Genomic DNA, 27,558 nt, shown 5'->3' with positions numbered 1-27,558 from the left:
CCAGTCACAAGTATTTATATATTTTATTTATAACAATGCATTTCCATTTGTGTAGTCTTTTAATTCTCTTTATAATCATTTCTATACTTCTTTCAATTCATTATATTAAATTTACCTAATTGTACCTTCAATTTGACCCAATCTGGTCTCAATCCGCCCGAATAATAATTTGGTTCATTCCGGGGTTTTTAGACTTATATGTCATTCTATTTAGGGTACAGACTATGTGGGATCCGGTCTGACCCGTATTTTATTTTGGTTTGATTTGACGTTTAACTCGGAAACCGTTCGATCTGAATATTGGACTGGCTCGATCCACAGCGTTTTAGGGTTTTAAATTATTATTTCTTTCTTTTTCGCTTGGACCGGGTCGGTCTTATGTCTAGATCGACTTGTCTAGTTTTTCTCTCCCCTATCCAGCTTATTCTGCAAATTTTAGAATTTTAGCTTAAGTTTTATCTGGACCGATCGCTCCAACCCCTGAACTGGTCGGTTCAGACCTTTTCTTTCTTTTGGGTTAGTTCATCCTAGATCGGTCGGTCTAGACACTTGTCTGAACTGGTCAGTTTGGACATCGTCGTCAACCTCAGAATTTTGCGATTTCTTCTACAACCCTAGACCTATCCGACTACCCCTAGATCAGTCAGTCTAACGTTCGGATTTCATCAAAATCACTCAACACATGCACGATTTACTATGGATAACACACCAAAACTCATATAATTGCATGTAGAATACAAATCAAATATCAATTTCACACGAAAACACCCAAGAATCCAAACACCATGTGAACAACTTTCGAATTAAACTCGCATTCACCCACCTTGGATTATATCGGTTGATTTTTCGTGACTGTAGTTTTATTCGGGTGGATTAGAATTCTCTCACTAATTTTAATAAACATTATTTTTTATTTTTATTATATATATATATTTACTCTCTCTCCCTAATTATTATCTTTAATTATTATTTTAATAATATATTAATATATGTATCATGGGCACCATCCTTCCGCTTAGCCACTTATATATATATATATATATATATTATTAATTTGGGATTTCATGACCACAGCTCAATTGGGGCATACCCAACCAAAATGGCCAAGGCTGGGTGAACCCTTCGGGCCGAACCGAACAACACATGGAACCTAATCTCGTATCTCTCAAGCATTCAACTACGCCCCTCTCCTGGTCGCTTACAATGGTCCGTTCAAGGGAGAACCTCAAGCAAATTTTCCGTTACCTCTATGGAAAGAATTTAGCAATTCATCTCATGCACGCTTTCCTTTGTTGCGTGTTCTTCCTTAACGGCAATCTGACCAGTTTTTAACGAGTTGGATGCCATCGATCTACAACAAAATGGTGAAATTAAAACTCGAATAAAAAACCAGTTTCCCTTATGCTTCAACAATGGTTTCCAAGGTTTTTTTTTTACTTTTGACTAAAGAATAGAGGCTATGTCATGTAGGGCTGGGCGTTTCGGTTCGGTTCTTCGGAACCGGACCGAACCGAACCGAAAAAGCGGTACTTTTTCCGACCCGAAATCGTTCTTAATTCCCGAACGGTACCATTTTTAGAGAACCGAATTTTTCCGAAATTGAACCGAACCGAAACAAACTTTAAAAATCCCGAAAAACCGAATATTTTTAAAGAAAATCTATCTTTTTTTAATAAAACCCGGAACCGAACCGAACCGATACCGAAACCGAACCGAAACGAATACAATATAAAAACCGATTGGTACCTATTTTTGTAAAACCGAAAGAACCAAACCGATCAATTTCCGTCCCGAACCCGAACCCGAACCGTTTCCCGAAACGCCCACCTCTAATGTCATGTCCAGTAAACATCTGCCTCTCTTTGTGTTCCACTTTTACTCTTGTAATAAACTCAACACAAAACCTTAAAATAAGTTTATTGTCACCAAATCTTTCAATTGTGGAATAAAACTTTTTTCCCTAAAAAAAATAACATGTTTATTTGTTTGATTGTTGATATATTTTGATACATGGATTAAAAAAATTTGTAAAAAGTTTCATTAATATTATTTAAAGAATTCGAGAGAAAAAAATCCGAGTTAATTGTCAATTCAGGTCAGATCAGAAATAAGGGATCTCCTAATAGAACATTAAACAGTAAAATAAAGCTAATTAATCTTAAAGAAAATAACTCCAAGAAGGACACCGGGTCATGCGGTCAACGATTTCTTGCGAGTTGACCGTGCGTTTCTTGGTCTTCCATCACGGCCGCGGAAACGCGCGCGCGCGCACACACACACACACGACATATATATATATATATATGTCGTGTGTGTGTCACAATAGATTAATAAGTCAATATATTATTATAACACATTGCTTACACACGGACCATATAATATGTAATAATGGCTCGTTTTCTATAACCATTAATTGGAGAACCAACATTTGTAACGTTTGTCTAGTTGATGTAATATTAGGTTAAATAATAATATTATTGATTTACCATTACCAAAAAAAATATAATATTGTTGATTTGGAACATAAATCCATCGTAGTCTGATCGGGCAAAAGTTCGAAGCCGAGAGTCTCCGTCTTTTTTGCTTCGACGTATTTAAATTTAAACAAATCATCATTATTCTTAAAAGAAATAATATAAAAAAGTTGGCATTTTATTGGATTATGCATTACGCGTACGGAACAATATAAAGAATCCAGGAACAAGAAAATCATGTTTTTTAATTGTTTGAATAGCTAAAATCACAATGAAGAATCAAAATTGATTTTAAAGTATGTGTATATATATACCCATCAAATATTTTTCTTATTTGTTTTAATAACTCGATCGGTTCAATATTTGCCATGATAAACTTTATGAAAAGTAGGCAAACACGTCGACCGACGACTAAGATTCCTGTTACATTAATAGATTTATACGATTACAATTTATATGAAAAGGTCGACGACAAAAATATCGGCAAATTTTAAGAGAGAGAAAATATTGAAATTAATATAAATTAAATAGTCAACGTGGACGCGTGGCGTATTAATTGGGGAAAGACTTGCAATAAATCGCAAAGGGTCAACTCTTGCATTTGTTTCCCGGAAATATTTCAGCTGACATTTCTTCTTTCATCTTTTGTTTTTCTATAAATTTTTTGTTCACGTAGCAAAATCATACTTATAATTTATTGGAAATTTCAGCAATAAAAAATGAATTTTAATCAAATTAAATAATACTTTAAAAAAATGAAATGAGATATAACTTGAACACAAATTTATAATAAGAATAACCGAAATAATTGAAAAATCTATTTTAGGAAAATGAAAATTTTATCAATAGAAATTAAAGACAAACATAATTCAAATATAATGCAAATTACATATATAAAAATCTAAAATTAAATCCAAGAATCGTTCCAAAAAAATGAGAAAAAATAACTGGACAAAAATATAAATTTTCTATCTCTAATTAGAAACCAATAGATTATTATATAAGGCGTGTTGATATAAATTGTTTACAAAAATGATATAATTGAAAAACTACCGAATAAAATATGATACAATTTAAAATCGTCAAGAAATTGTACATGGAGAAATTGTACACAAGAATGATTATTATATCTACTAATCATCTCATTAATTATCGATAAGTTATTAATCAGAAATTATTTAGTACCCCTTTGTTCACGTTGGGAAAGTCCTTGAGCTTGGCGATTTTATGTAAAGAACCATAATTATTTTACGGAGTACTTTAAAAATTAAATAAATTAAAGTCTTACGAATTATTTTTTAATTTAATAATGCCCCTTACATTACATATTAATTGACGTGCACACGAACACGAATATTACGCAGAAAATCTGTGTGCCTGCAGACCAACAAGCTAAAATATACTTTGTATTATCTTCACAAATACATTGACACAAATAATAATTTCGGGATTGTTTTTTGGAAAAATCATATATAATATACGAACTTCTAAAAAATCTCAAATAAATATACAAATTTTAAAATTTTCCAAAAAAGATACACAAACTTTTTTTAACTTGTACATTAAAACCTGAACTTTTAAATATTTTTCAAAAACCACCATATAAAAGTTGGAAGAATTTATGTATTTATTGAAAATTTTAAAAAAATATATATATTTATTTAGGATTTTAACGTATTAGTATGATATTTAGCCTTTTTTTTTGTTTGACATCGCTAGTAATTGGTCTGAACGACGAAAAATGGCCACAGCATATCGAGTCAACACGCGTAATTGACTTATAAGTTGTTGCCCACTTCGACATTTTATCTCTCAAATCGCAAGGACTTGGAGCTCTCTGTTCGATCTTACCATAAAACCTTAGATTTGATTGATTAATTACTTAATCAACTAATCAAGACCACGAGGAATATTTATCATAATGGCGCCACCACCCACCGGGTCGCCGTCTCCGTCGAAGACGGCGGTGCTCGTACTCCTCTTGAGGCTTCTGACGGCGGCTTTCCTCGTTGTGTCGGTCATCGTTCTCGGCACCAACTCCGGCACCTTCGAAATCTCAGGACTCGCCGCCAAAGTCCGTTTCAAAGACGTTTATGCCTATAGGTAATTAAAAAAAAAAAAAACCCTTTTCCTATAACGGTAATTAAGATTAGTAAAAACAAGAACACGTCACAAATTTTGTGACTAAGCAGGATTGGATTCTTGTTGTTTATGAAATATGTGTGTGTATATATATATGTGCTCGCTCACGTACGTACATGTGTGTACCAAGTGTATATGTATATATATATACACACACACACTTATATATAGATTGTCCTATAAATATATTGTAGTTACATATATGTTTGCTTTGGATTCATGAAGGTACATGCTCTCGGCTGGTGTGATCGGACTGGTTTACTCAGTTATTCAGCTTTTCTTCTCCATCTCCCAATTCGCCACCGGAAAAATCAACCCCATCAATTTTCAGCTCGATTTTTACGGCGACAAGGTAATTAATATACCCAATAATTCTTGCAAATTATATATATATTTGTTTTTTTTTCATACAAATCATTAGTTGTGTTGTGTTGTGTTGTGTATTTCACATGGACAGATCATGTCGTATTTTCTGGCAACGGGTTCCGCAGCGGGATTCGGAGTGACGAAAGACCTGAAAGCCGCACTCTTGGCATTCGTCACATTCGATTCAACCGATCCCGTGGACAAATTCTTCGGCAAAGCGTACGCCTCGGCCAGTCTTCTGCTCCTCGCATTCGTCTGCCTAGCCGTTCTCTCCGTCTTCTCGTCTTTCGCTCTTATTGATATCATTATTACAAACCATGAAAGACTACCACTGATATAATACCTTCCTTATTCTGCTCTCCCTTAACGTGTATATATCTCATGTAATTACTTTGGATGAATAATGAGAAACATAAACATTATTAACTAATACCACTAGCTAGAACCGTTCTTTCTCCTTGTATCGGTTTATATAAATTTGTATGTCTAGTTAACTAGTTTCTCATATGTTAGTTAGTTCCAACGAACTGTGACAAATAACATATTGTTGTACCAATAAAAGTGTAGAATTCAAGATCTTTTAATCGTCATTAGTCAGATACTTTCATTGCAATTGAATGTTCTATGCTTGATATTTGCCTGAGTGATTCAATTTGTTGATGATGTTATATGTATACATATATATATATATATATATTGTCTAGTTTATCCTATTGTAATTATATGCCATACATTGCGATTCTGAAATTGATGTATAAAAATGACTATGTAACTATATATGTGGTGATTTGATCATCCTTTTAGATTGTCCTGCAATTACTCTGATCCGACAACATTGTGGAGCAGAATGTCATTAATAAATTATGGGAACAAAATGTACATATTTTAAAATATAAGGGAGTTTTGTGTAATTAACCCAGATGCAAGCAAAATGTTGCTAATTGATGGATAATTTTTTAAGTTATGTGGAAGCCTACTTTTGCTTTTTCGAGACCTTAATGCTATTAATTGATCGATTATTTTTCATATTTTTTTTATTTTCGAATTAATAAGTGGTCAACATTTCAAATCTGGATACTCGTTTGGAAGATAAATAAAAATAAAATCTTGTCTATTAACAAATACCTACTTTTGTATTCAATAAAATTCACATTTATTGGTGTGTATATATATATTATCACATTTTCTAGACCTATAATTTGATAATGAATGTATGTACCAAGTTATATATTTATTGCTCATGTCCCCATATTGCATTAAAGAGTGTTATTTAGGTAGGATGTAAGAACAAAAAGAATATGTATAATATATACATATATATCTTGGTATCGCAAAATAATCGAAAATTATAAAATTATCCAATATTTCTTATAAATTCTGATTCAGCCCCGCAATTAGTTAATTATTTTTCAGATATCAGAAAAGAAAATATCAGAGGGAGGGAGGTATGGGAAAAAAGGGGACCACCATCATCAGTTTGGATCGGTAGTTCTCCTACTCCCCCAACTATACGCCTTCAATGCCGTCTTTCTCATCTTCCTCCCTCTCTATATGTCCCTTCCTTTGATCTTTTCTCTCAGCCATTCTCATCGATTCTTCAAGCCTCTTCGATTTCGCCAACTGGGTCTTTCTCGTTTTCGCCCTTGCTGGAAGCCATGAAGGTCACCGTCGTTTCTCGCAGTGGCAGAGAAGTCATCAAGGGTGGTCTCGACCTCCCCGATTCCGTACGTTCTTCATCGTTCTTCTTCTTACTCTTCTCGGATCTGGGTCCTGTTTCGTTTGCTTTTCATTAGTTTCGATTGAGGGTTTTGAAGATTCTGCTCGGATTTAGATTCCTGAGTGAAACTTTGGAGGAGAGATGCCATTTTCCCAATCTGGTTCGATTCTATTTCTGGGTTTTGATTTGATTTTGTGTTTTGGTTGACAGCAGGGGACAGTTGCTGATCTGCAGGAGGCAATTCATAAGAGAAGTGAGTATTCAAACTTTTGATGTATTGGCTAATTTGCTTGTAGAAATGTCGAACTAGCTCCAATCTGCAGTAGAAGCTGGTGATTCTGAATCACGTGTAGGTGGATTTCTTTGTATTTTGTTCATCTCTCTGGTCTGATAACAATCTAAGGATTCAAAGTATTTCTACATTTGTGGATTTATACGCATTTGAGAAGGAATGGTGGTAATGTGCATAACTTTCATTTGGAACTTCAATCCATATAGGTTCTTGCTTAGATCTGTGCAGTGTGAGAATTGTCCAAAGGCTCCAACTGGTTTCTTGGTTCTTCGTGTTTATATATTAAAAGAGGAGAATGAATGCCGAATCGGGTTCACCAGTTTGTTCCTGATAAGACTTGGATTGTTCTCTTTTTCCAAATTATAAACATATTTATATGGTTCTTAACTTCAAATTCCGTAGGACTTGCATGTCTGGAGAAGAAGATTTCGATGCTATCTGCAATCTGTTTACTACATTTGTCTATGGGTTATGTGTTTTTGCCTTAGGCTTTATCTGATCTCTTTCCTGAATGAGATGCTTCAACTCTTAATTTGTTTGAATCTTCTAGACAATGTTCATATTAAGCCGAAAACTTGAAAGTTCCACCTCCACTCCCAAACATCTTAAATAGGTTGAATACTGGCAAACTTTATCTCCATTTAATGGTGCCTTCGTTATCCTGCTGCTGTGTGGATCAGCTACTGGGCATGCCTTTCTCAATTGGTATGCTTTGTTTTTTCGTTGTTTCAACAGCTAAGAAGTTTTACCCGTCTAGGCAAAGGCTGACTCTTCCCGTGGCTCCTGGATCCAAGGAGAAGCCTGTCGTCCTCAACAGCAGGAAGCCCCTCAAAGATTATTTTGGTGGGAACACGGATAGTTTAACTGTAGTCTTCAAAGACTTGGGCCCTCAAGTTTCCTACCGCACTCTCTTTTTCTTCGAGTATCTTGGTCCCTTGTTTATCTACCCGATCTTTTATTACTTCCCGGTTTACAAGTACTTTGGCTATGGAGAGGAGCGTGTGATCAATCCAGTTCAGACGTATGCCATGTACTACTGGTGCTTCCACTACTTCAAACGGATCCTAGAAACGTTTTTCATTCATCGTTTCAGCCATGCCACCTCGCCACTCTCGAATGTATTCCGGAACTGTGCCTATTACTGGACATTCGGTGCTTACATTGCCTATTATGTCAATCACCCTCTCTACACCCCGGTTAGCGACCTCCAGTGGAAAATTGGTTTTGGGTTTGGTCTGGTTTGCCAAGTTGCAAACTTTTACTGCCATATCATTCTGAAGAACCTTAGGAGCCCTGATGGGAGCGGAGGCTACCAGATTCCCCGTGGTTTCCTGTTCAACGTTGTTACATGTGCCAACTACACTACCGAAATCTATCAGTGGCTGGGGTTCAATATCGCCACTCAAACTGTTGCAGGATATGTCTTCCTTGTGGTTGCCGCTCTCATCATGACCAACTGGGCCTTAGGGAAGCACCGCCGTCTGAGAAAGGTGAAACCTTTTCCTTCAATCTCTTGTTATCTATAGAACTATCAACTATGCATACACTTAGGCTTTTCTCTTGCCAAGTTTACTTAGCTTAGTGTGTTCCATGCTACCACTGGTTAGATTTTAGCTGTGTTTCGGTGTTTAGTGTAACTAGTGTTTAGTTTCAGCTGCTGTATTCTGTTTTCTTGTGAAAATCCCACATCATCAGCACTTAAGAGCTTGCCTAGAGAGCTAGTCTGACCAACTGCAAAGGTTGGTCCTTTATAGGATATATATCAAGTTCTCTTAGAGCAGAGTTTAACCCATAAGCTTTCTGCACGAAAAGAGCCACACGACAGTGTCGAGATTATGATTCTCTGTCACTTGAATCTCTCGTTCTCACCCGAGATTCCGTGTTCATATGCAGCTCTTCGATGGAAAAGATCCACACGACAAAGTCGAAATTATGATTCTTTATCACTCGAATCTCTGGTTCTCACCCGAGCTTTCGTGTTCATATGCAGATTTTCGATGGAAAAGATGGAAGACCGAAGTACCCAAGGCGATGGGTGATACTGCCACCATTCATCTAGAAGAAGATGTCATTGTTATGAGCAGCCCTCTCTCTCTCTCTCTTGTCGGTTAAGTAGACCATAAATTTGTCAAAGAGGATAGCATCGTTGAGGATGTTTCGTTTGTGTTATTCACGTTGTCTTGTTCCTTGTTTTACTTTCCCTGTTTCGTTCCCCTGTTTTTTAGAGGTACACGGCAGAGATTCTTGTTAAAAGACTTGCCATGATAAGATTCTCTTGCATTTTCTTATTTTCACAATGATAATTTGTCAAATGCTATTTTATTATATCGTGAACATGCATTCTATTCACATAAAATATTATTTGTTAACTTCGATTAATTTACATAAAAAAATATATATAACAAAAAGAGGTGATTCCAAGTTGGAGAGCAGGTAGCATTTGGACCAGACAAACTTAAGCATACATGGGATTTTTTTAAAAAAATTATATATAATTGGAGGAAATGGTTGCATTTTCGTGTTATCCATTAAAATCATGGTCCAATTAACCAAAAAGGTGGCAATGATTAATGAATTTAATTTTATTATATTATTAATTTTCATAATAATAGCCAATTATTGTGGGGGCTTGAAGGAAAGTTTATAAAACGGGGGAATGTGGTTGTCGATTTAGCATCGTTTTAAAACACTTAAAATTATTTATATAACTATTTGGACGTCGAGCTCATAAAATATTTTAGGTTCAATTCAATTATGTTCTATTTCAATTTGAATTAGATTTTTATTAAAAACTCATTTTTCAAAGGAAAAAAAAATCGAATTTTCACTTAGTTTTTTCTTGGTTTCTATTTTTTAAAATTTATTTAAAAAATTATAACCATTTAATTTTTATATCAAATTTGATTTGGTTACAGTTATATGTTATTCACTTCAATTCGAATCGAGTCAATTATTTGTTATATATTGCAAAACATCACCAATAAATTTACACCTCATATCCTCCATGGCAATAGAAATAATAATTTTTCAGAATGGCTTCGTTAGTACGAATCCAATTAATTAAATGGTAATAAAAAAAGCACATTATTTGTTCAAATATAATGTATTAGGGTTTATACCCAACACAGAGATTTCCACGTCTTTAGATAAGAGACGTCACGAAAACAAGGAAAGATAATGCAAATTAAATCAATAAAATATTTTATACACAAAATGAGATGTTCGGCACTATCTTCGGATAATCACAATATATATATATATATATATATATATATATATATATATATGTATATATATATGGGGTTATGTGTATATATGTAATAAAGAAAGGCACCGCCAAATCCACAAGCAAACCCCGAAAGACCACAACGCATGTGTTAATGAGATGTGCGCCACTCTCTCTCTCTCTTCCCATTTTGTTTTCTTTTTATGTTGATTTTGTGTTACACTCTTTTATAAGTACCAAGAAATTACATTTTCCTTTTTAGCCTCTTTGGTTTCATACCCCCAAACGGAACTTCTTTCTTACAGCAACTCCCCACTCATCCTACCACCTTTTGTGTGTGTGTATATATACATATATATATATGCTCGGATCATTCATATGATCATCATGTATATATCATAGTTAATGCTCTAGAAATCGGTGGAAACACAGCCAATATACATAATCCGATTTTTTATTTTTACATAATCTTATAAAAATAAGATTTCGGATCATCTTGATAGGGTGGACAAAATTATCCGAATTTCGGATATCTATCCTGATCTGAGGATTGGGTATCCAAAAATCGGATATTTAGCTTGCAATGGGATAGATATCGGATTTTAACATGTCCAAAAGTCAAAACTTAGATTCGGATTTGAGTTTGTATTTTTTGATCGGATAATTATCCGCGAGTACTCGAATAATAAAAATAATTATTAGATATTTAAATTATTAAAAAATTATAAAAATATCTATCAATTATCTAATTGATTTTGTATTTGTATAAAAGCTATCATTTTATGATGTAGTTATTTGAAATATAAATAATTTTCAATGATTTTATAAATTATTCATATGTAATTTATGAATTTACAAATTTTTATTAAACTATAATTAAAATTCATTGGGTTGGGATATTCGTGAATACCCAAAAATTATCTCACGCGTTATATAATTCGAGTACCCAAAAATTTGGGTTCAAATTTGAGTTTTAAAATATATAACCCGTCAGAATCGGATTATGAGAGTATCCTAAAAATTCTAGATATGCGATCCGTATCCACCTCTACATCTTACCTCGAATTAAAATATCTACTTTTCAATTTATTTAGACATTTTTTTTCCAGATCAAATTTAGCGTTTACTCGGATAAAACTCTATCGGACAGTTATAAATATTAGGTTTAAGAAGAAAAAAAGTAGATGAAAACTTTAGGTATATCTATTGTATAACAACTACAAAGAAGGGACGAGATTCTCTAACAAACGAGTAAAGGGATCGAATGGCTTCGAAAGAATTGAACGAACTTAGATTGAATCTCAATACATTAATTAATCGCCATTTAGTGACACAGATCAAGCCGTTTTGCAAAAAAAAGGTTTCGGTTTCTGTCTGTTTCATTCATCAGTCGAAGCACAAATATATAAGCTCTTGACCTAATTACAACAAAGGAAAATGCAGATTACAATATGCAAGATTGCCATATTAGAGGATATACCATATATAGCCTCATTACCCCCTCAAGTTGGAGCATATATATCATATAAGCCCAACTTGGTCAAGAACAAGTCAAATTTTTTCTTCCCAAGAGCTTTCGTGAATATGTCCACGAGTTGATTTTGGTTGATACGTGTTGAGGAGCTATAGAGTCGGCTGTGACGTGATGTCGGAGGAAGTGACAGTCGATCTCAATGTGCTTGGTGCGATCATGAAAGACGTCATTTTCGGAAATATGAATGGCGGCTTTACTGTCACAATACAAGGCATTGTGTCGGTGTGATCAATACCAAGAGAAAGAAGGAGGCCTTTGAGCCATAACAATTCACATGTTGCTGAAGACATGGCCCTGTATTCGAGCTCAGCCAACAAGACAAACACAGTGTGTTGTTTCTTTGAGCGCCATGAAACAGGTGAATTTTCAAGATGGGCCAGCCAGCCAGCCGGAGATTTGCGGGAACGAGGGCAGCTTGCCCAATCCGAATCGCACCATGCTGACAGACGAAGGTTTGAGTCGGATCGCAGAAGAATTCCTTGGTCCGGGTTTTGTTTGAGATATCGAACAACTCTGACAGTTGTGTCCCAATGCTCTTGCCGCGGCTGTTGCATAAATTGTGAGAGAACATGAACCGCATAAGTGATATCCGGCGTGTGTCTAACAGATACAGGAGTCGCCCAAATAACCGTCGATAACGCTCGGGGTCTGCAAGAACGTTGCTGGTGGAGAGGGCGAGGCGATGGTTTTGGTCGAGAGGGAATGACGCAGGCTTAGCTCCGATTAACCATGTTTCTGTTAAAATGTCCAGAACATACTTTCTTTGGCACAATGAGATGCCGAGAGGACTTCTAGCAATTTCAATTCCTAGAAAGTATTTCAGTAACCCCAGATCCTTCATGCTGAAACAGGAGCTTAAATATTTCTTGAAATCATTCAAAGCCGATGTCGAGTTCCCACTCACAAGTAGATTGTCAACATAAATTAAAACATGCAAGTGAGTTTGGTCTTTCTGCAAAACAAACAAGGAGTGGTCTGAATGGGACTGTTCGAAGCCGTAGTGGCGTAAAGCGGAACCACTTTCGCAAACCAACACCGAGGGACTTGTTTTAGTCCGCACAACGACTTTCGTAGATGACAAATTTGAGACGGGTTCGACGGCAAAAAACCCGGTGGAAGTTTCATATAAACTTCATCATGTAAATCACCATGAAGAAAGGCATTATGGACATCCATTTGATAGACGGTCCAGTTACGGGCAGCGGCCACGGCTAGAAACGTCCGAACCGTAACCATCTTACCTACCGGCGCAAACGTGTTCTCATAGTCAATTCCTTCGGTTTGTTTGTTTCCAAGAATAATCAACCGAGCTTTATAGCGTTCTATAGAACCATCAGATCGATACTTTATCCGGTAAATCCACTTACAGCCGATTGCCTTTTTTATTGGAGGGAGAGTTTCCAAAGTCCAGGTTTTGTTCGATTCCAGCGCTTGAATTTCAGCTTTCATGGCCTCTCGCCACCGTTCATTTTGTACTGCTTCGTTATAATGTCGAGGCTCGCGATGTGCAGTAATCGAGGCGACACAGTTGTGATGATTGGGTAAAAGATGAGTGTATGACAGGTACTTGTCAATCGGGAAAGAAATACCAGGCTGATCAAGAGTATCAGTCGGCGTTGTGTGAACCGCATTAGTGACAAAGTCGTGGAGGAGAATGTTCTGTGTTTTCTGACGGTGACCTTTTCCGAGAGTCGGTTAAGCAGGAGGCGTTACTGAAGTTGTCGAAGAAGCAGACACAGAGGCAGGGGACGGGGACCGAGGACAGGTTTCGACAGGGGAACCCCCCTGGCCGGAGACTACGACGGTGTGGAAGAAGTCTGGACAGTAGCTGGCATGGAATCATCGGGCTCAGAGGTGCCAACAGGTGGCGAACAATTCGACAAGCCATAAACATGACAACCATTATCAAAATCATCATCAACAAACCACAGAGAAGAATTCTGAGAGACCGGCGAGGGAGATAAAGGCTGGGCATTGTCGGTGGAATGAAACTTATCTTCCAGAAAAATCACGTCGCGAGATACCTGAAACGACTTGGAATTCAGGTTGTAGACGCGCCAGCCTTTCTGACCCGAGGGATATCCAACAAACATGCAACGAGAGCTACGAGATGCGAATTTATCTCCTCCACGGTTTTGGTTGTGAACATAGCATAAGCTACCAAAAACGCGTAGATGTTCATAATTCGGTGGACGTCCATGAAGAAGTTCATATGGTGTTCTCCCGACAAGAACAAAAGTCGAATTCCGATTGATCAAGTACGCGGCGGTGATGACACTTTCTCCCCAAAATTCCACAGGAAGGTTTGCTTGAAATAAGAGCGCACGAGCCACGTTGAGTATGTGACGATGTTTATATTCAACACGTCCATTTTGTTGCGGTGTGCCAACACAAGATTTTCATGCAAGATTCCTTTTTTCGGAGAAGTACTCGCGTAGACTCAAAAATTCTGAGCCGTTATCCGAGCGGACGGTTTTGACCAACTTTCCGAATTGTTGTTCGACCATGGTCATAAAATTTCGTAGTTTCCATTGTGCCTCATTTTTACTTGCTAACAAATACAACCATGTGCCACGTGAATAATCGTCGACAATCGTCAAAAAATATTTTGCATCGGAGAAGGAGGGTGTGCGATACGGACTCCATAAAACGCAGTGAATTAACTCGAAAATCACCGACGTTTTATTAGTGCTTAAAGGAAAAGAGTCTCGACTCTGTTTTGCTCGGAAACAGACATCACATGCGTTATTCTCAGAACAACTATAAAAAACAAAACCAGAAATCTTGGAGAGAGTTCTAGATGACGGATGACCCAATGTTTATGCCACAAATCAAATGACTGCATCTTCGTTACTTGACTTGCCGTAACAGTTTCTGATCCCCGAAAATAATAGAGCCCAGCTCGGTGTTCACCCACTCCAATCAGCATCCTGGTAGTGCGATCCTAAACAACACAGAAGTTAGAAGCAAAGGTGACCAAACATTCACATTCAGCCAAGAGGTGTGCAACGGAGAGCAGGTTGCAGCGAAGACCCGGTACAAACAACACATTCGATAGTCGGAGGGAAGAGGTTAACACAACAGATCCCGATTGAACCGAGGTCACTTGTCGTCCATCCGGCAATGTGACAGAATACGGGGAAGTCGCAGTAACCGCCGTTAACATTGATAAATCGCATGTCATGTGTTGAGAACAACCAGAATCAATGATCCAAGAGGTAACAGAAATCTTACCGGACAGATTTTTGGTTGCACCAATCACTACAAGAAAAACATGAATTTGCGACAGAAAAATCTGTCGCAAATACAAAGCGAACCTGTCGCAATTAAAAATTTGCGACAGAAATTTTTTTGTCCGTATAACGTTGTCGCAAAAATTTGTCGGTCGTCAATCTGTCGCAATTTTGCGATGGAGTTGTGCGAGAGATTATTCCGTCGCAAAATATTTTTTAATTTTAAAAAAATATAAAAACTATATTATACATACGCATATATATATATATATATATCTACATATACATATATTACACATATACATATATATATACATACATATACACACATGTTCATACACATACACATACACATACATATATATTTATATACACATACACACATTCATACCCATATATATACACATATAAATTTATATATACATATATATACACTTACACATACATTACACACATACATAAACACATATTCATACATATTCACACATACACATATACATACATAAACACACACACACAAACACATACACATTCACATACACACATACACACATTCAAATACATAAATACACATACATATTCACATTCACATTCATATACATACACAACACACAAACACACACATACATAAACACATAAACACATACACATTCACTTACACATATACACACATTCGCATACACGCATACACACATACACATACACATGCACACATTCACATTCACATATATACACAACATACACATACACATATATGTTCACACATATACACATATATATTCACATATATACATATATATATTCACATATTTACATATATACACATACAAATTCACATATATACACACGTACCTTAGCAAATTTTGAAGAAAAATGATTGTGGGCAAAAATTTCGATAAATTTTGATTTTTTGTTGAAATTGCAAAGTCTGAAGGAGAAAGACGAAGTCGCGACTTTTATTAAGTGTTGCACGGATATGTCCGTCGCAAAGGCAAAAATTCAAAATAAAAACCGCGAAAATTTGAAATTTTTCAGCGAAAATGACGGTTGGGACAGAAACATCTGTCGCAAATCTGATGCAAGAATTTGCGACAGATATCGTTGTCATACATCTGTCACAAAATTAAATAAAATTAATAAATACGACAGACTTTCCGTCACATGTAAGGTTTGTTTTTACGACGGACACGATTCTGTCGCAATCTATCGCACATTTGCAAAGGATTTTGCGACTTTACAAATTTTTTTCGTATTCCATCGCAAATCTGTCGTATTCCGTCGTAATTTGTGTGCGACCGAATTTTCCGTCGCAAATTCGGTCGCAAAGTCTGACGTAATTTGAAGATTTTCTTGTAGTGAATGTTGTTGGCATTGATCATTGCCATCAAACTCTGCCACTGTTCCGGAGTAATCCCACCGGTGTCGGAAGACATGAACGAAGAAGAATCAAAATTTGGTGTGGATAGACTTTGATACCATGACACGGATCAAGCCGTTTTGCAAAAAAAAAAAAAAGATTTCTGTATGATTCATTCATCAGCCGAAGCACAAATATACAAGCTCTTGACCTAATTACAACAAAGAAAAATGCAGATTACAATATGCAAGATTGCCATATTAGAGGATATACCATATATAGCCTCATTATTTAGATTGCTAATTAGGATTATCAGAATGCGAATAGTTGAGAATTATCTAGAGTTCGCGTTGCTTTTGAATTTGTATGTATTAATATATTCTTTATATGGTTTAAAAAAATCCAATTACATCACGAGTCATATTATAGAATTAAAAATTGTGCATTTATAAACTATCTGATCATTACGAATCGTATAATATTTTGGTTGATAACCCTCCCCTAATCGAGATTTCCAATTACGACATGATGGGTACTAGTAAGGCACTCTCAATGGTAGAGGGTGCCTGCTCGAAATATTTTTATGTTATTTTATTTATTTTTTATATTATTTTATTTATTTTTTATATTATTTTTATTTACAGGTAAATCGAATAATGTACATGATCACTTAACAAGGTAGAAAGGCAAAAGTTCGACCGACTCAATAAAATCATACGCAAAAAAGATGTAACTCGAATCATCACATCCGTCAAGTGGTAGTCGACAGAGCACTTTACGCTCGATTTTGCCTTGCCTAATGTTGTGTGATCTAAATATCAAAATATAAATATATATCGTTACTTATCAAAATTACAAATGATACATGTGATATATTATATTTTATATAATTCCTATTTTAGTCGATAAAAAATCGGTTTAAAATTTTAACGGTTCTAAAAGATATTAGAGGGCATAATTAATCTAAATGTTAGATATCTTTTGTACTTTCATTCTTTTCTTTTTATGAATACAAATGTAATATAATATTAATTTCGACTTTGTCTACATAAATTTTTATAGTCGATATAAATTATAGCCAGCAAATTTAAAACTGCTTCTTTCTTCTTTTTTTTGTCATCAAGAGCCATTTTATGAATTTGCGTTGAATTATTTGCAATCATTCCAAAAGTAGAAGACATTTTAAATTTTAGTGTAAGCTCCGGGTTTATATAATCATGTAATATAATTAGCACAAATGAATTGACCAAAACCAAAACCAAAACCAAAACCAAAACCAAATCCAATTCCGATGGTAATCAAATTACTTTATTACTAAAAGTCAAGTGGATAAAAGTTTTTTTTTTTAAAAAAAAAAAGCATACAAAAAAGGGTGGAAATGAAGATAAGAAGAAAAATAATCGAGGACGTTTCGCCACATCACATACCAAAAATACGATTAGGTTTCGAGGAATTAAACTCTGTGGGATTCCATGGAATTGTTCCTATCAAAAGACTTAGACAGGTCGAGAGAATCGGAAACTTCTCACTGCCTTCATCCTAAAGTCTTTTTGTCTTCTTTCCACTCGTAATCCGATTCGGATGCCATATGCTTCGTACGTGTACAAGTGCGCGTGTTATAATAGTGTATACACTAATATATACACATATGTGTGTCTATACACGTATACATGTATATATATACTTTCGTGCCTTCCAACTACAATAAAGTTATAACATATAGTTTGGTGGGTTCGATTAATTATTCAATTACATAATTGTCCGTGTATTTTGAATGATAGGATCAATGGGAATCTATTTTGTCTTGTATTTGGGATTCATCGTGATCTTTTAAAGCCATGCATTTGTCTCTCGCATACCAAGCATTTAGATATCAAATTTCGTATAAAGTGATCCAAATTGATAATAAATTTTTAATCACAAACTGTTATGTTATTTAAAAGTTTTTTTTTTTAATTTTTAAACTTATGTAACTATAAATCTATTCGCTAATGGCATTCTTAATCATCCGGTATCTTATGTATATAATCTAAAAAAAACGAAATTTATATGAAATTAACCGCATATAAATGTGTCACAATGGCATTTTCGTAATTTAATGCAGTCCGCTTTAGGGTTTAGGCAAGGAAAAGGGTTTGGCACATTAGAGCATAGATGTTGGTGCAACCACTTGGAGATTGTATATGCTTTTTTAAAAATTATTAAATATTTAATTCAATGTACTTTGAGAAGAAAATAAAAATTTTATGTTTGAGAAATAAACGGTTTTGATTTGTATAAGATCAATACCTTGGTTCGGATGTAAATCCTATGGTTTAAACTTGAATTGTGTAAGGTTACGTTCAGCTATACAAAAATACATAAATTATTCTGATTAGAGAATTTAATTATTAAAAAACGATTCTCTTACAATTTTCAAAACCTACATAAAAAGGTAAGCTAATGGGTTCGGAATAATAATGACGTGTCTTAGAATCTACATGGGTTATTTGTCTCCACTTGCAACTATTTCCTGCATTATGTAGAGTTTGCTTTGGAGATGTTGACTTCTTTTATTATTATTATTATTATTATTATTATTATTATTTGGCAAAACTTTTCCTTCTTGGTTAGTGGATTTCTCGCAAGGTCTTGGGGCAATTTATCTAATCTAAGTTGTTAAATTATTCATTCTTGTTTCATTTTAATATTATCGAGATCAATTTTTTTTTTATCGTATTCATTCTAATGATCTAAAACAAATATTACATTGACTTCCAAAAATCTCATTAAATTGTTATTTTTTTTTATCTCACTGCCATTTTCCGTAGCTTGGTGTACTTATGAATGGGGTTCTAGAGTAATTAAACGAGGACTCCACTAGTATTTTGAGGTTAGGGGTGGACATTGTGATTATCACTAATAAAATTTAATTAAATTTGAAGACAAATATATACATAAATGAAAAGCAAAAAACTAATAATTTCGTTAATTTTTTTTAATTAAAAATCATATCCAAAAGAAATCAAATAAAACTCAAATCAAAGTAAAAACTGATATAAAGTTTAAATGATATACTTTTAAAAAAAACTAAATATATTTAAAATAATTAAACCAAAATATAATCAAAATTCGAAATATGTACAGAAATTCACGGTTTGATCATCAATAATGGGTCTTGCACTAATAAATTTTATATTTAATAAGCATATCAACATTATATTATAACTGCTCCGAGACAAAATGCCGAAGAAGATTCAACTTTAGTCTATTAAAAAAAAATCAATGTCGTAAAACCACGTCATTATCCATCTACGTGGCGTTCTATGTTGATTCATTTGATTTTTCCTGTTATTTTGTTTATTTGGGGTTTGTTTAATCATAAACATTTCTTATTTTCTCCAACTGTTTTAATTTTTTTTTTACCTTTTTATTATCAATTACTCCGTTTGATTCTCGAATTGTTTACGATGATAAATGGTGAAAAGCTAAAATCTCGGCTTCATTAAATTTTTTTTTTGTTTATGAATGCAACTTTAACATGTGTGTTTAGATCATTCTACAACCTTATGCTGGACGCAATTTTAATTTTGAAAATGCAAGAAAAAAAAATCTGTGATGTGTTTGAGATATCTATCATACACTAACAAATATTAAAAATTAGAAACATTATCAAACAAAACTTATTTATAACACATAAAAATGTTCCATTCTAAAAAATTAATATGGATTCAAATAACAATTTTATTTTTATTTATAGTACGCTATTGTAGGAGATCTTTCCCCGAACCCTACTCATCGAGGATACTTTGTAGACCGGGCTATCTTTTTTTTGTAACTCCATAGATTTTAGTTATAGTATTATATAATAGTGCATGTAATTAATTTTACAGATTAACATTTAATCGACATATATATATATATGTATGTATGGACACAGTTCATACATTCTCAATGGAAAATGAATGCTTGAGACATCTAGAAAGCGGGAGGAATGGATTCGAATCAAGGCATGTGCAAATTCCCCATTTCCACCACATGTTATTGAGAATGATTTTACTTAGGAAAAAAAACATCCATTTGGGATCGAAATAAAAATCATTAAAAAAAAACTCACTAAAAACAAGAGTTATATGATTTAGTTCAGATCTTGTTTAGTACTTTAGGCATCATTTATCATCAAGTTCCGAAATTTGTCTGAGAAAATATTAAGAAAATAACCACCAAAGATCGGAATATAGTTTGGTGGGTTCGATTAATTATTCAATTACATAATTGTCCGTGTATTTTGAATGATAGGATCAATGGGAATCTATTTTGTCTTGTATTTGGGATTCATCGTGATCTTTTAAAGCCATGCATTTGTCTCTCGCATACCAAGCATTTAGATATCAAATTTCGTATAAAGTGATCCAAATTGATAATAAATTTTTAATCACAAACTGTTATGTTATTTAAAAGTTTTTTTTTTTAATTTTTAAACTTATGTAACTATAAATCTATTCGCTAATGGCATTCTTAATCATCCGGTATCTTATGTATATAATCTAAAAAAAACGAAATTTATATGAAATTAACCGCATATAAATGTGTCACAATGGCATTTTCGTAATTTAATGCAGTCCGCTTTAGGGTTTAGGCAAGGAAAAGGGTTTGGCACATTAGAGCATAGATGTTGGTGCAACCACTTGGAGATTGTATATGCTTTTTTAAAAATTATTAAATATTTAATTCAATGTACTTTGAGAAGAAAATAAAAATTTTATGTTTGAGAAATAAACGGTTTTGATTTGTATAAGATCAATACCTTGGTTCGGATGTAAATCCTATGGTTTAAACTTTAATTATATAATTTTATGAAAATTGATACAGATGATTTATAGAAAATTAAATGAAAACAAAATATCTACGGGGAATGACATGTATACATGCAGAGGTGTCAAAACATGAGGAATTCTCACCGTTTTTCCTTTCCTGAAATATATCGTAGCATATTTTGTAAGATGGGTTATTTTAACTAAATTTTAGGTATTTTATGGTACAAAAATAAAATTAGGTATTTTGGGTAATTATCATTTTCTTCATGCCAAGGTGAAAAAGCTGAAGAAATGTTGCAATATTTATGTCAATAATTAATGGCAACACATATACATATACTCACCACCACAACACTTGCGAATACAAAGTGGAATCCCTAGAATTCCTTCCTAAACAAAGGCCATGTATATAATTTGCCTTTTTTTAAATGCATGAACCTGAAACCCTACTATAAAACCAACCTCACCCTCTCCTTCATTTCTCATCATCAACTCATCACTACACACACACACACACATATATATATATATATAGACACACATATATACGTATAATCTTTGTCCTAATTAAACCGAAGCCTCGTAATGGATAAGGGATGTGTGGGAAGATTGAAGACATGGAAGCCGTTTCTAACGGTCATATTTCTACAGTTTGGTAACGCGGGCATGTCGATTATTGCAAAGTTTGCCCTCAACAAAGGCATGAGCCCTCATGTTCTCGCTGCCTACCGTCACGTAGTTGCTACTCTCATCATTGCCCCTTTCGCCTTTTTCTTGGATAGGTATGAAATTTTCATGTGCGTATATATGTACGTAAACGTATAACATATATAGTATATATATGAACTTGTCTCTGCATATATATACACGCTAGATTCCAATTCATGCATGATTGAATCATAGTATGGCTATTAAGTTGCTTCCTGTCTCTCAATGAGCAGAAAAGTGAGGCCAAAGATGACTCTCCCGATCTTGTTCAAGATATTGTTGCTCGGATTATTGGAGTAAGAATTTAGCTTCAAGGAATTTTTCTCTCTTTCAAGATTTTGTATTTGTATGTGTTTCTATACGGATTATTTATCCGATATATGTATATATATAGGCCAACAATAGACCAGAACTTATACTACACCGGCATGAGATACACTTCGGCAACTTTCACGGCCGCAATGTCCAATGTTCTCCCTGCCTTTGCGTTTCTTATGGCCTGGCTCTTCAGGTACAACACTAAAGCCGTAAACCCATGTTTTCAAGTATAAATCAAGAACTCTGTTTTTGTTTGTAATTTTTTATTTATAAAAAAGTTGCTATATATACTTTATAATATACAGGCTTGAGAAGGTTAATATAAAGAAAATGCCGAGTCAGGCCAAGATTCTAGGGACCATTGTAACGGTCGGTGGAGCAATGCTCATGACTCTTGTGAAAGGTCCTTTAGTTCCACTTCCATGGACCGATAATCCAAACAATGCCCATCAAGAATCGTCGAATCCGAGTATAAAACAGGATCCTGTTAAGGGTGCTCTCCTCATAGCCGTCGGTTGCATTTGTTGGGCCGGTTTCATCAATCTCCAGGTACAATTTCAGCTAAATATGCCGAATATATTCTCCTTTTCACCTATGTATTTCCCGTCCTTAATCAAGAATCCAATTCTTTGTTATCATGCAGGCAATCACGCTTAAAACGTACCCGGTCGAGCTCTCTTTAACAGCGTACATATGCTTAATGGGAGCCATCGAGGGCACCGTAGTGGCTCTTGTGATCGAAAGAGGCAATCCGTCCGCATGGTCCATACAGTTAGATTCCAAGTTACTGGCTATTGTTTATAGTGTAAGTCGTCATTTAGCATTCGATTAACCAAATTTTCGGTAGAAAATTGAGTTGAGTGGACATGGATTTTCGTATATATTCAGGGAGTGATTTGTTCGGGGATCGCTTATTATGTTCAAGGAGTGGTAATGAAGACTCGAGGGCCTGTATTCGTGACCGCCTTTAATCCTCTAAGCATGGTCATCGTCGCCATCTTGGGTTCTTTTGTGTTGGCCGAGGTTATGTTCCTTGGAACGTGAGTCACTATACTGTCTCAATCCTATAAACCCTAGATTTCTTGAATCTCATCACCAAGAAAATAGCCGTCTGATTCTTTTAATTAACCGATCTGTAAGTAAGTAAGAGATTGTTGTCGTTTTTTTTTGTAGGATTCTTGGAGCAATAGTGATAGTTCTTGGACTCTACTCGGTTTTGTGGGGCAAAAGCAAAGACGACAATGCGTCGTTTTCGGACATAGACAACGAACTCCCACTTAGTCACATTCATCAAGTTGAGAGTGTCTCGTCAAAAGCAAACCGAGGAGTGGAACCACAAGCGAGGCCTAACAATGAATCTGTCTGAAAAGAGATTTCCAAAAAGAAAACCCTAATATTAGCGAGATTAATTAGTTAAATAAAAATTTCAAATCCGGAGTCTAATTTCCAAACCGGGATTTGTAGATTCCGATTGGCCAAACTCCTATATATATATATATATATATATATATGTTTACGTATATGTCTTATCGTTTTGAATCCCGGCTTCAATATTAATATATGTAAAAAGCGCCTTTTGCGTGGTGCTTTGAGTTCTTCCAAATCATACATCTTGTGGGTTTCCTACGTGGATTTCCAATACCCTTATAGCAAATATATGTCAGAAGCATAAATATGCATTTATACGGTGTATATATATGTGAACTGCAACTACTTATACATACATGCATATATACGTCGGACGAGAAGTGATCGGTGGAAAAATATAGATTCTTCGAAGGGCGAGTTACAATTTCTGCGTTTGCGGTTTCTGGCGCAACATAGGGAGTATATATAGGTGGAAACAAAACGCAGATGAAAAGACGAGGAATTTGTAGGGAGAGAATATACGATTTTAGTACAAAGTCTTGAGGCTAGAAATGTTTCTTAATCAGAGAATAATTAATATATATATATATATATATATATATATATTATCATATTCCGGTCCGAACATGTGGAATATTCCACGTAGGGTAGAGTCATTTCATGATCTTTTCACGTCGTTAAAGTCTATATATGAGCCTATATATAAAGCAGGAGTACGAGATACTAACTTGTAAGCCCCGGCGAGTTGGTTGTCTCACTCATTTCATGACCTCATGTTTGGATTACCGGTTCTGTCTGGATATTAGATATATTGTGATGCCTTGATTCGATCCCAGAAAAGGGTACAAACGTTATTTTTTGTTCATCATCGGGTCGAGGCGGGCTTAGATCGGGCATTCGAAATTTTAGAGTTACTCGAATCCGGTTCCAAATTTCTCATAATGTACTATCCGAACTCAACCCCTTTTGTTCGGGTAACAGAGATAATTTTCGGATATTTGTGATACCCAACACAAAATTTTAAAACAATTTTAACAAAAAATATAATACATATCATATATATGCTATAGTTAAGATATATATAAATTATAATATAATAGTAAAAGCAAATAAAAAGATACAAAAAATCATATATTGAAAGTTATAATAAGTTTAGATTTAGATTTATATATATATAATTAAAATATAAAGATCAAAGAAAATTGTAAATTTATGATTTTTCATATACATGCGGAAAATTATCCGTCTCATACTTCATTATCTAAACCGAATCGATCTAAATTTTAGATTTTTCTAAAATATTATATCCGATCTCATCTTATCAGATGTTCAGATACTCGACCCGATCTGAATTTCTGGTTTTTTTGCTCATCCCTGTCATCGGGGTTACGTTGATAATTTTGCACTAAAATAGACTAATATTATTGTAGGAAGGGTATACACTTCATTTTGTACATTTACGGGTACCCATGGCCGAGTAACCTCTCGTGCGATGGTAAGACTCGAACCCGAACCCACAGTCCGAATTTCCTCGTCTCATCCCACCCGTACCGGGCCTCATTTGATACCGAGTAACCCACAAACGTTTCCATTTCCTTAAGGGGAAACTTCAACATTCATTCATATTACACGACGTAAGGCCCCACAATGTTTCTATCTATTTCCCAGATTGAAACCAGAACATCAACAAGGAGGATCATGTATTAATCGATTAAATCTAATAATCCTTACAGATTATGAAAAGAAAATGCATTACTTGTGCTACATTATGGAAAGAAAAATGGGATCACCTACTTCAAGCTTCGGAAACCTTTCCCCACAAGTGGTGACAGAGTTTGTCTCTCATGATCGAGGCAGCCTCATCGACAAACTTGCAGTTCCGTTGCTTGTAACTCATGTCGTGTTGATGAGATACCGGCAAATCATCCAACACTTTGTCATCCATATCTATGAGAATGTTGTGCAGCAAGCAACATACGAGGATTATCCTCGGCAACCTGTTCCTGTCTGGCATCCACATCACCCCGTTTATTATCCTCCACTTATCCTTCAGCCTCGCCAATGCCATTTGAGCCACCTTTCTGGTCTCTGAGTGTCTTTTGTTGAACTCCATTTGAGAATTCGACATGGGTTTGCCTTGGTATGGAGTGAGAAGCCACGGGAGAAGAGGAAAACCTGAGTCCCCTACTATGTATTCTCTCAATTCAGTTCCTTCCGAAAGCTGAAGCTTCTCCCCGTCGAGTCTCTTTCCTTTCTCCGCAAGTCTGTAGAAGCCCGAGTTCCTGAGGGCAACCTCGTCACTTAAACTACCAGGCCAACCCGCAATTACGTCAAGAAATCTCATGTCTGGGTCCACCGTGGCCTGCAATATCATGCTGTAGTTTTTCTCGTCGTCGAGCCAAACCTTGTTGGACGGCTCTACAGCCGGAAGGTTCATAACAATGTGTGTAATGTCAATTGCCCCACAGCAGTTGGGCAGACCCGAGATTTTCTCAAACTTTGACTTCACTTCGTCTGATTTCGCAGGCCATGAGAGATGTTTAAGCCCTCTTTCTTCCATGGACTCCACAAACCGCCAAGTGATTTGGGAGACAGTAGATTGGTTCATACCAAAAGATTCTCCAATGATCGACAGAGATTCACCAGAGCCGAGTCTCCTAAGCGCAATGGCTACTCGATCGTTGAGAGACAAAGGTTTTCCATTTGAATCACTGAAATTTGCGGGCCTTGCGGTGAAATCATCCTTCACGAGAGAACAGATGTAGTTGAATGTCTTCCTTGATACTTTGAGGATTGACTCCAATGTCTTGGGATCTTTTGAATCCAACAGAGGACCTAAAACGTAAATAAAAAGCATAATCTTAGTCATCAAAATCAAACGGAGAATACAATCTAAATGATCGTCTGTCTTGTGTTAGAAAAAAAGTTCATGCCTTGTACATTTGCTAAGCTCATGAACAGAATACTGCACCTTCATATCCATTAATCACTTCAAAGGTTCAAGCTTGACGAATTCAAAGCCTACATCAGTTTTCAAACCAGTAGAAGAATCGAAGCAGAGCTAAATATCTGCACCTGACCGATCGGTTTTACTTACACAGAGACCGACACATAAGTAGAAAATTCACAGAAAACATTTACAACTAGACAATGTACTGATACTTTGCAGATTTCATGGAAGGCATTCGACACACGTAAACCCTAAACAGAATGTCATGAAAATGTTCCTGGCACATGGTACAGCCATAGACTACCACCATCAAACTCTAACATCAGTGTTACCATGTTTCAGAAATTCAAAACGCCGCCGAGAAGGAAACTAAGAGGCTAAGAGCACAAAATTTCTCGACCTAGAAGGATCAACTTTAACCTCTTATCCATATCAATTTTGAGCACTTCAGCCCAAAGAACGACTCCAGCTCCACTAATCTAAACATCTTCCACGAATGTAAAGCCACTGAGCAAACACATTGCTCGACGAACAACGAACCCGAAACAGCTAATACATGGATCAAGATCCGATAAATTCATACTGGAATGAGCAAGTAACATTGAGGAACATTCTTGTCTACAGTACTTGTTTCATGGAGGACACTTTCCCTCAAAACTGATATTTAGGAGCAACCCATTCGGAGATTCTGAATTCTGGCTAATGCCCTCAAAAATTCCACCGGAAACTCATCTAATTTTCTCTTATCCGCATCAACACAAATTCTGCAACTCGATTTGGATTGACTCCGTACATGAACATCTAAATCGACGTCGACGAATTGAACAATGAAGCTTCACCAGTAACTCCCGACGAAATCGAGAACCCAGGAATGAAATTCAATCAAACACGATTAAAAAATCTTCCAGAGAGAACTAACATGTAATCGGTGAGAAAAAACTACAAAACAAACGCCAATGCACAAACAAGAGTCTCTCTGTTTCCAGGGATAAGAACAAACCGGAAATCCGCTGCGAGAATTCATCCCACCAATCCTGCAGCGGAGGACCGCCGCGGAGAGCTGTGGCGGGGGGCGGC

The 27,558-nt window shown here is 35.4% G+C and overlaps 4 protein-coding genes across 6 annotated transcripts in view; 3 read left to right on the top strand and 1 right to left on the bottom strand.

Moving 5' to 3' along the window:
• The first annotated feature begins 4,289 nt into the window (after positions 1-4,289).
• LOC104810173 (CASP-like protein 4D2) lies at positions 4,290-5,322 on the top strand. Its single transcript, XM_010536368.2, has 3 exons — positions 4,290-4,577; positions 4,842-4,968; positions 5,074-5,322. Exons 1-3 carry the CDS (start codon positions 4,396-4,398, stop codon positions 5,320-5,322), a joined length of 558 nt encoding a protein of 185 aa, XP_010534670.1. The 5' UTR covers positions 4,290-4,395.
• A 1,147-nt stretch (positions 5,323-6,469) lies between these two features.
• On the top strand, positions 6,470-9,316 carry LOC104810019 (very-long-chain enoyl-CoA reductase). 2 transcript variants are annotated; one of them, XM_010536180.2, is made up of 4 exons: positions 6,470-6,706; positions 6,910-6,952; positions 7,727-8,481; positions 8,982-9,316. In XM_010536180.2, the coding sequence occupies exons 1-4, from the start codon at positions 6,638-6,640 to the stop codon at positions 9,048-9,050; spliced, it is 936 nt and encodes a 311-aa protein (XP_010534482.1). In that variant the 5' UTR covers positions 6,470-6,637; the 3' UTR covers positions 9,051-9,316. The 2 variants fall into 2 exon arrangements, with proteins under 2 accessions (XP_010534482.1, XP_010534483.1); XM_010536181.2 differs by having other exon boundaries at positions 6,471-6,706; positions 6,913-6,952.
• A 12,197-nt stretch (positions 9,317-21,513) lies between these two features.
• On the top strand, positions 21,514-23,804 carry LOC104810018 (WAT1-related protein At2g39510-like). The gene is made up of 7 exons (XM_010536179.2): positions 21,514-21,919; positions 22,079-22,141; positions 22,240-22,356; positions 22,469-22,712; positions 22,807-22,968; positions 23,052-23,203; positions 23,337-23,804. Exons 1-7 carry the CDS (start codon positions 21,723-21,725, stop codon positions 23,527-23,529), a joined length of 1,128 nt encoding a protein of 375 aa, XP_010534481.1. The 5' UTR covers positions 21,514-21,722; the 3' UTR covers positions 23,530-23,804.
• Positions 23,805-25,168: 1,364 nt separating this feature from the next.
• The window catches only part of LOC104810017 (putative nuclease HARBI1), a 3,042-nt gene continuing 652 nt past the window's right edge, over positions 25,169-27,558 (bottom strand). The window contains exons 2-3 of one of the 2 annotated variants that reach the window (XM_010536177.2): positions 27,482-27,545; positions 25,169-26,366 (exon numbers count right to left, since the gene is read on the bottom strand). In XM_010536177.2, the coding sequence (XP_010534479.1) occupies positions 25,327-26,366; positions 27,482-27,545 (1,104 nt within the window). In that variant the 3' untranslated portion in view covers positions 25,169-25,326. Of the gene's footprint in view, positions 26,367-27,481; positions 27,554-27,558 lie in introns of both variants that reach the window. The other variant, XM_010536176.2, reaches the window with a different exon arrangement.

This window comes from Tarenaya hassleriana, unplaced genomic scaffold (assembly GCF_000463585.1).
Source record: "Tarenaya hassleriana unplaced genomic scaffold, ASM46358v1 Cleome17, whole genome shotgun sequence".
Classification (NCBI taxonomy): Eukaryota; Viridiplantae; Streptophyta; class Magnoliopsida; order Brassicales; family Cleomaceae; genus Tarenaya; species Tarenaya hassleriana.
This window is presented reverse-complemented; position numbering and strand designations above follow the sequence as displayed.

Bases quoted from the DNA above. Each gene is read 5' to 3' on its own strand.
- LOC104810018 (XM_010536179.2), top strand. From the start codon at position 21,723: ATGGATAAGGGATGTGTGGGAAGATTGAAGACATGGAAGCCGTTTCTA. The intron at 22,142-22,239 runs GTAAGAATTTAG...GTATATATATAG, and splicing joins TTGTTGCTCGGATTATTGGA to GCCAACAATAGACCAGAACT. The intron at 22,357-22,468 runs GTACAACACTAA...TATAATATACAG, and splicing joins CTTATGGCCTGGCTCTTCAG to GCTTGAGAAGGTTAATATAA.
- LOC104810019 (XM_010536180.2), top strand. From the start codon at position 6,638: ATGAAGGTCACCGTCGTTTCTCGCAGTGGCAGAGAAGTCATCAAGGGT. The intron at 6,707-6,909 runs GTACGTTCTTCA...TTTGGTTGACAG, and splicing joins GTCTCGACCTCCCCGATTCC to CAGGGGACAGTTGCTGATCT. The intron at 6,953-7,726 runs GTGAGTATTCAA...TTGTTTCAACAG, and splicing joins GGAGGCAATTCATAAGAGAA to CTAAGAAGTTTTACCCGTCT.
- LOC104810173 (XM_010536368.2), top strand. From the start codon at position 4,396: ATGGCGCCACCACCCACCGGGTCGCCGTCTCCGTCGAAGACGGCGGTG. The intron at 4,578-4,841 runs GTAATTAAAAAA...GGATTCATGAAG, and splicing joins AAAGACGTTTATGCCTATAG to GTACATGCTCTCGGCTGGTG. The intron at 4,969-5,073 runs GTAATTAATATA...TCACATGGACAG, and splicing joins TCGATTTTTACGGCGACAAG to ATCATGTCGTATTTTCTGGC.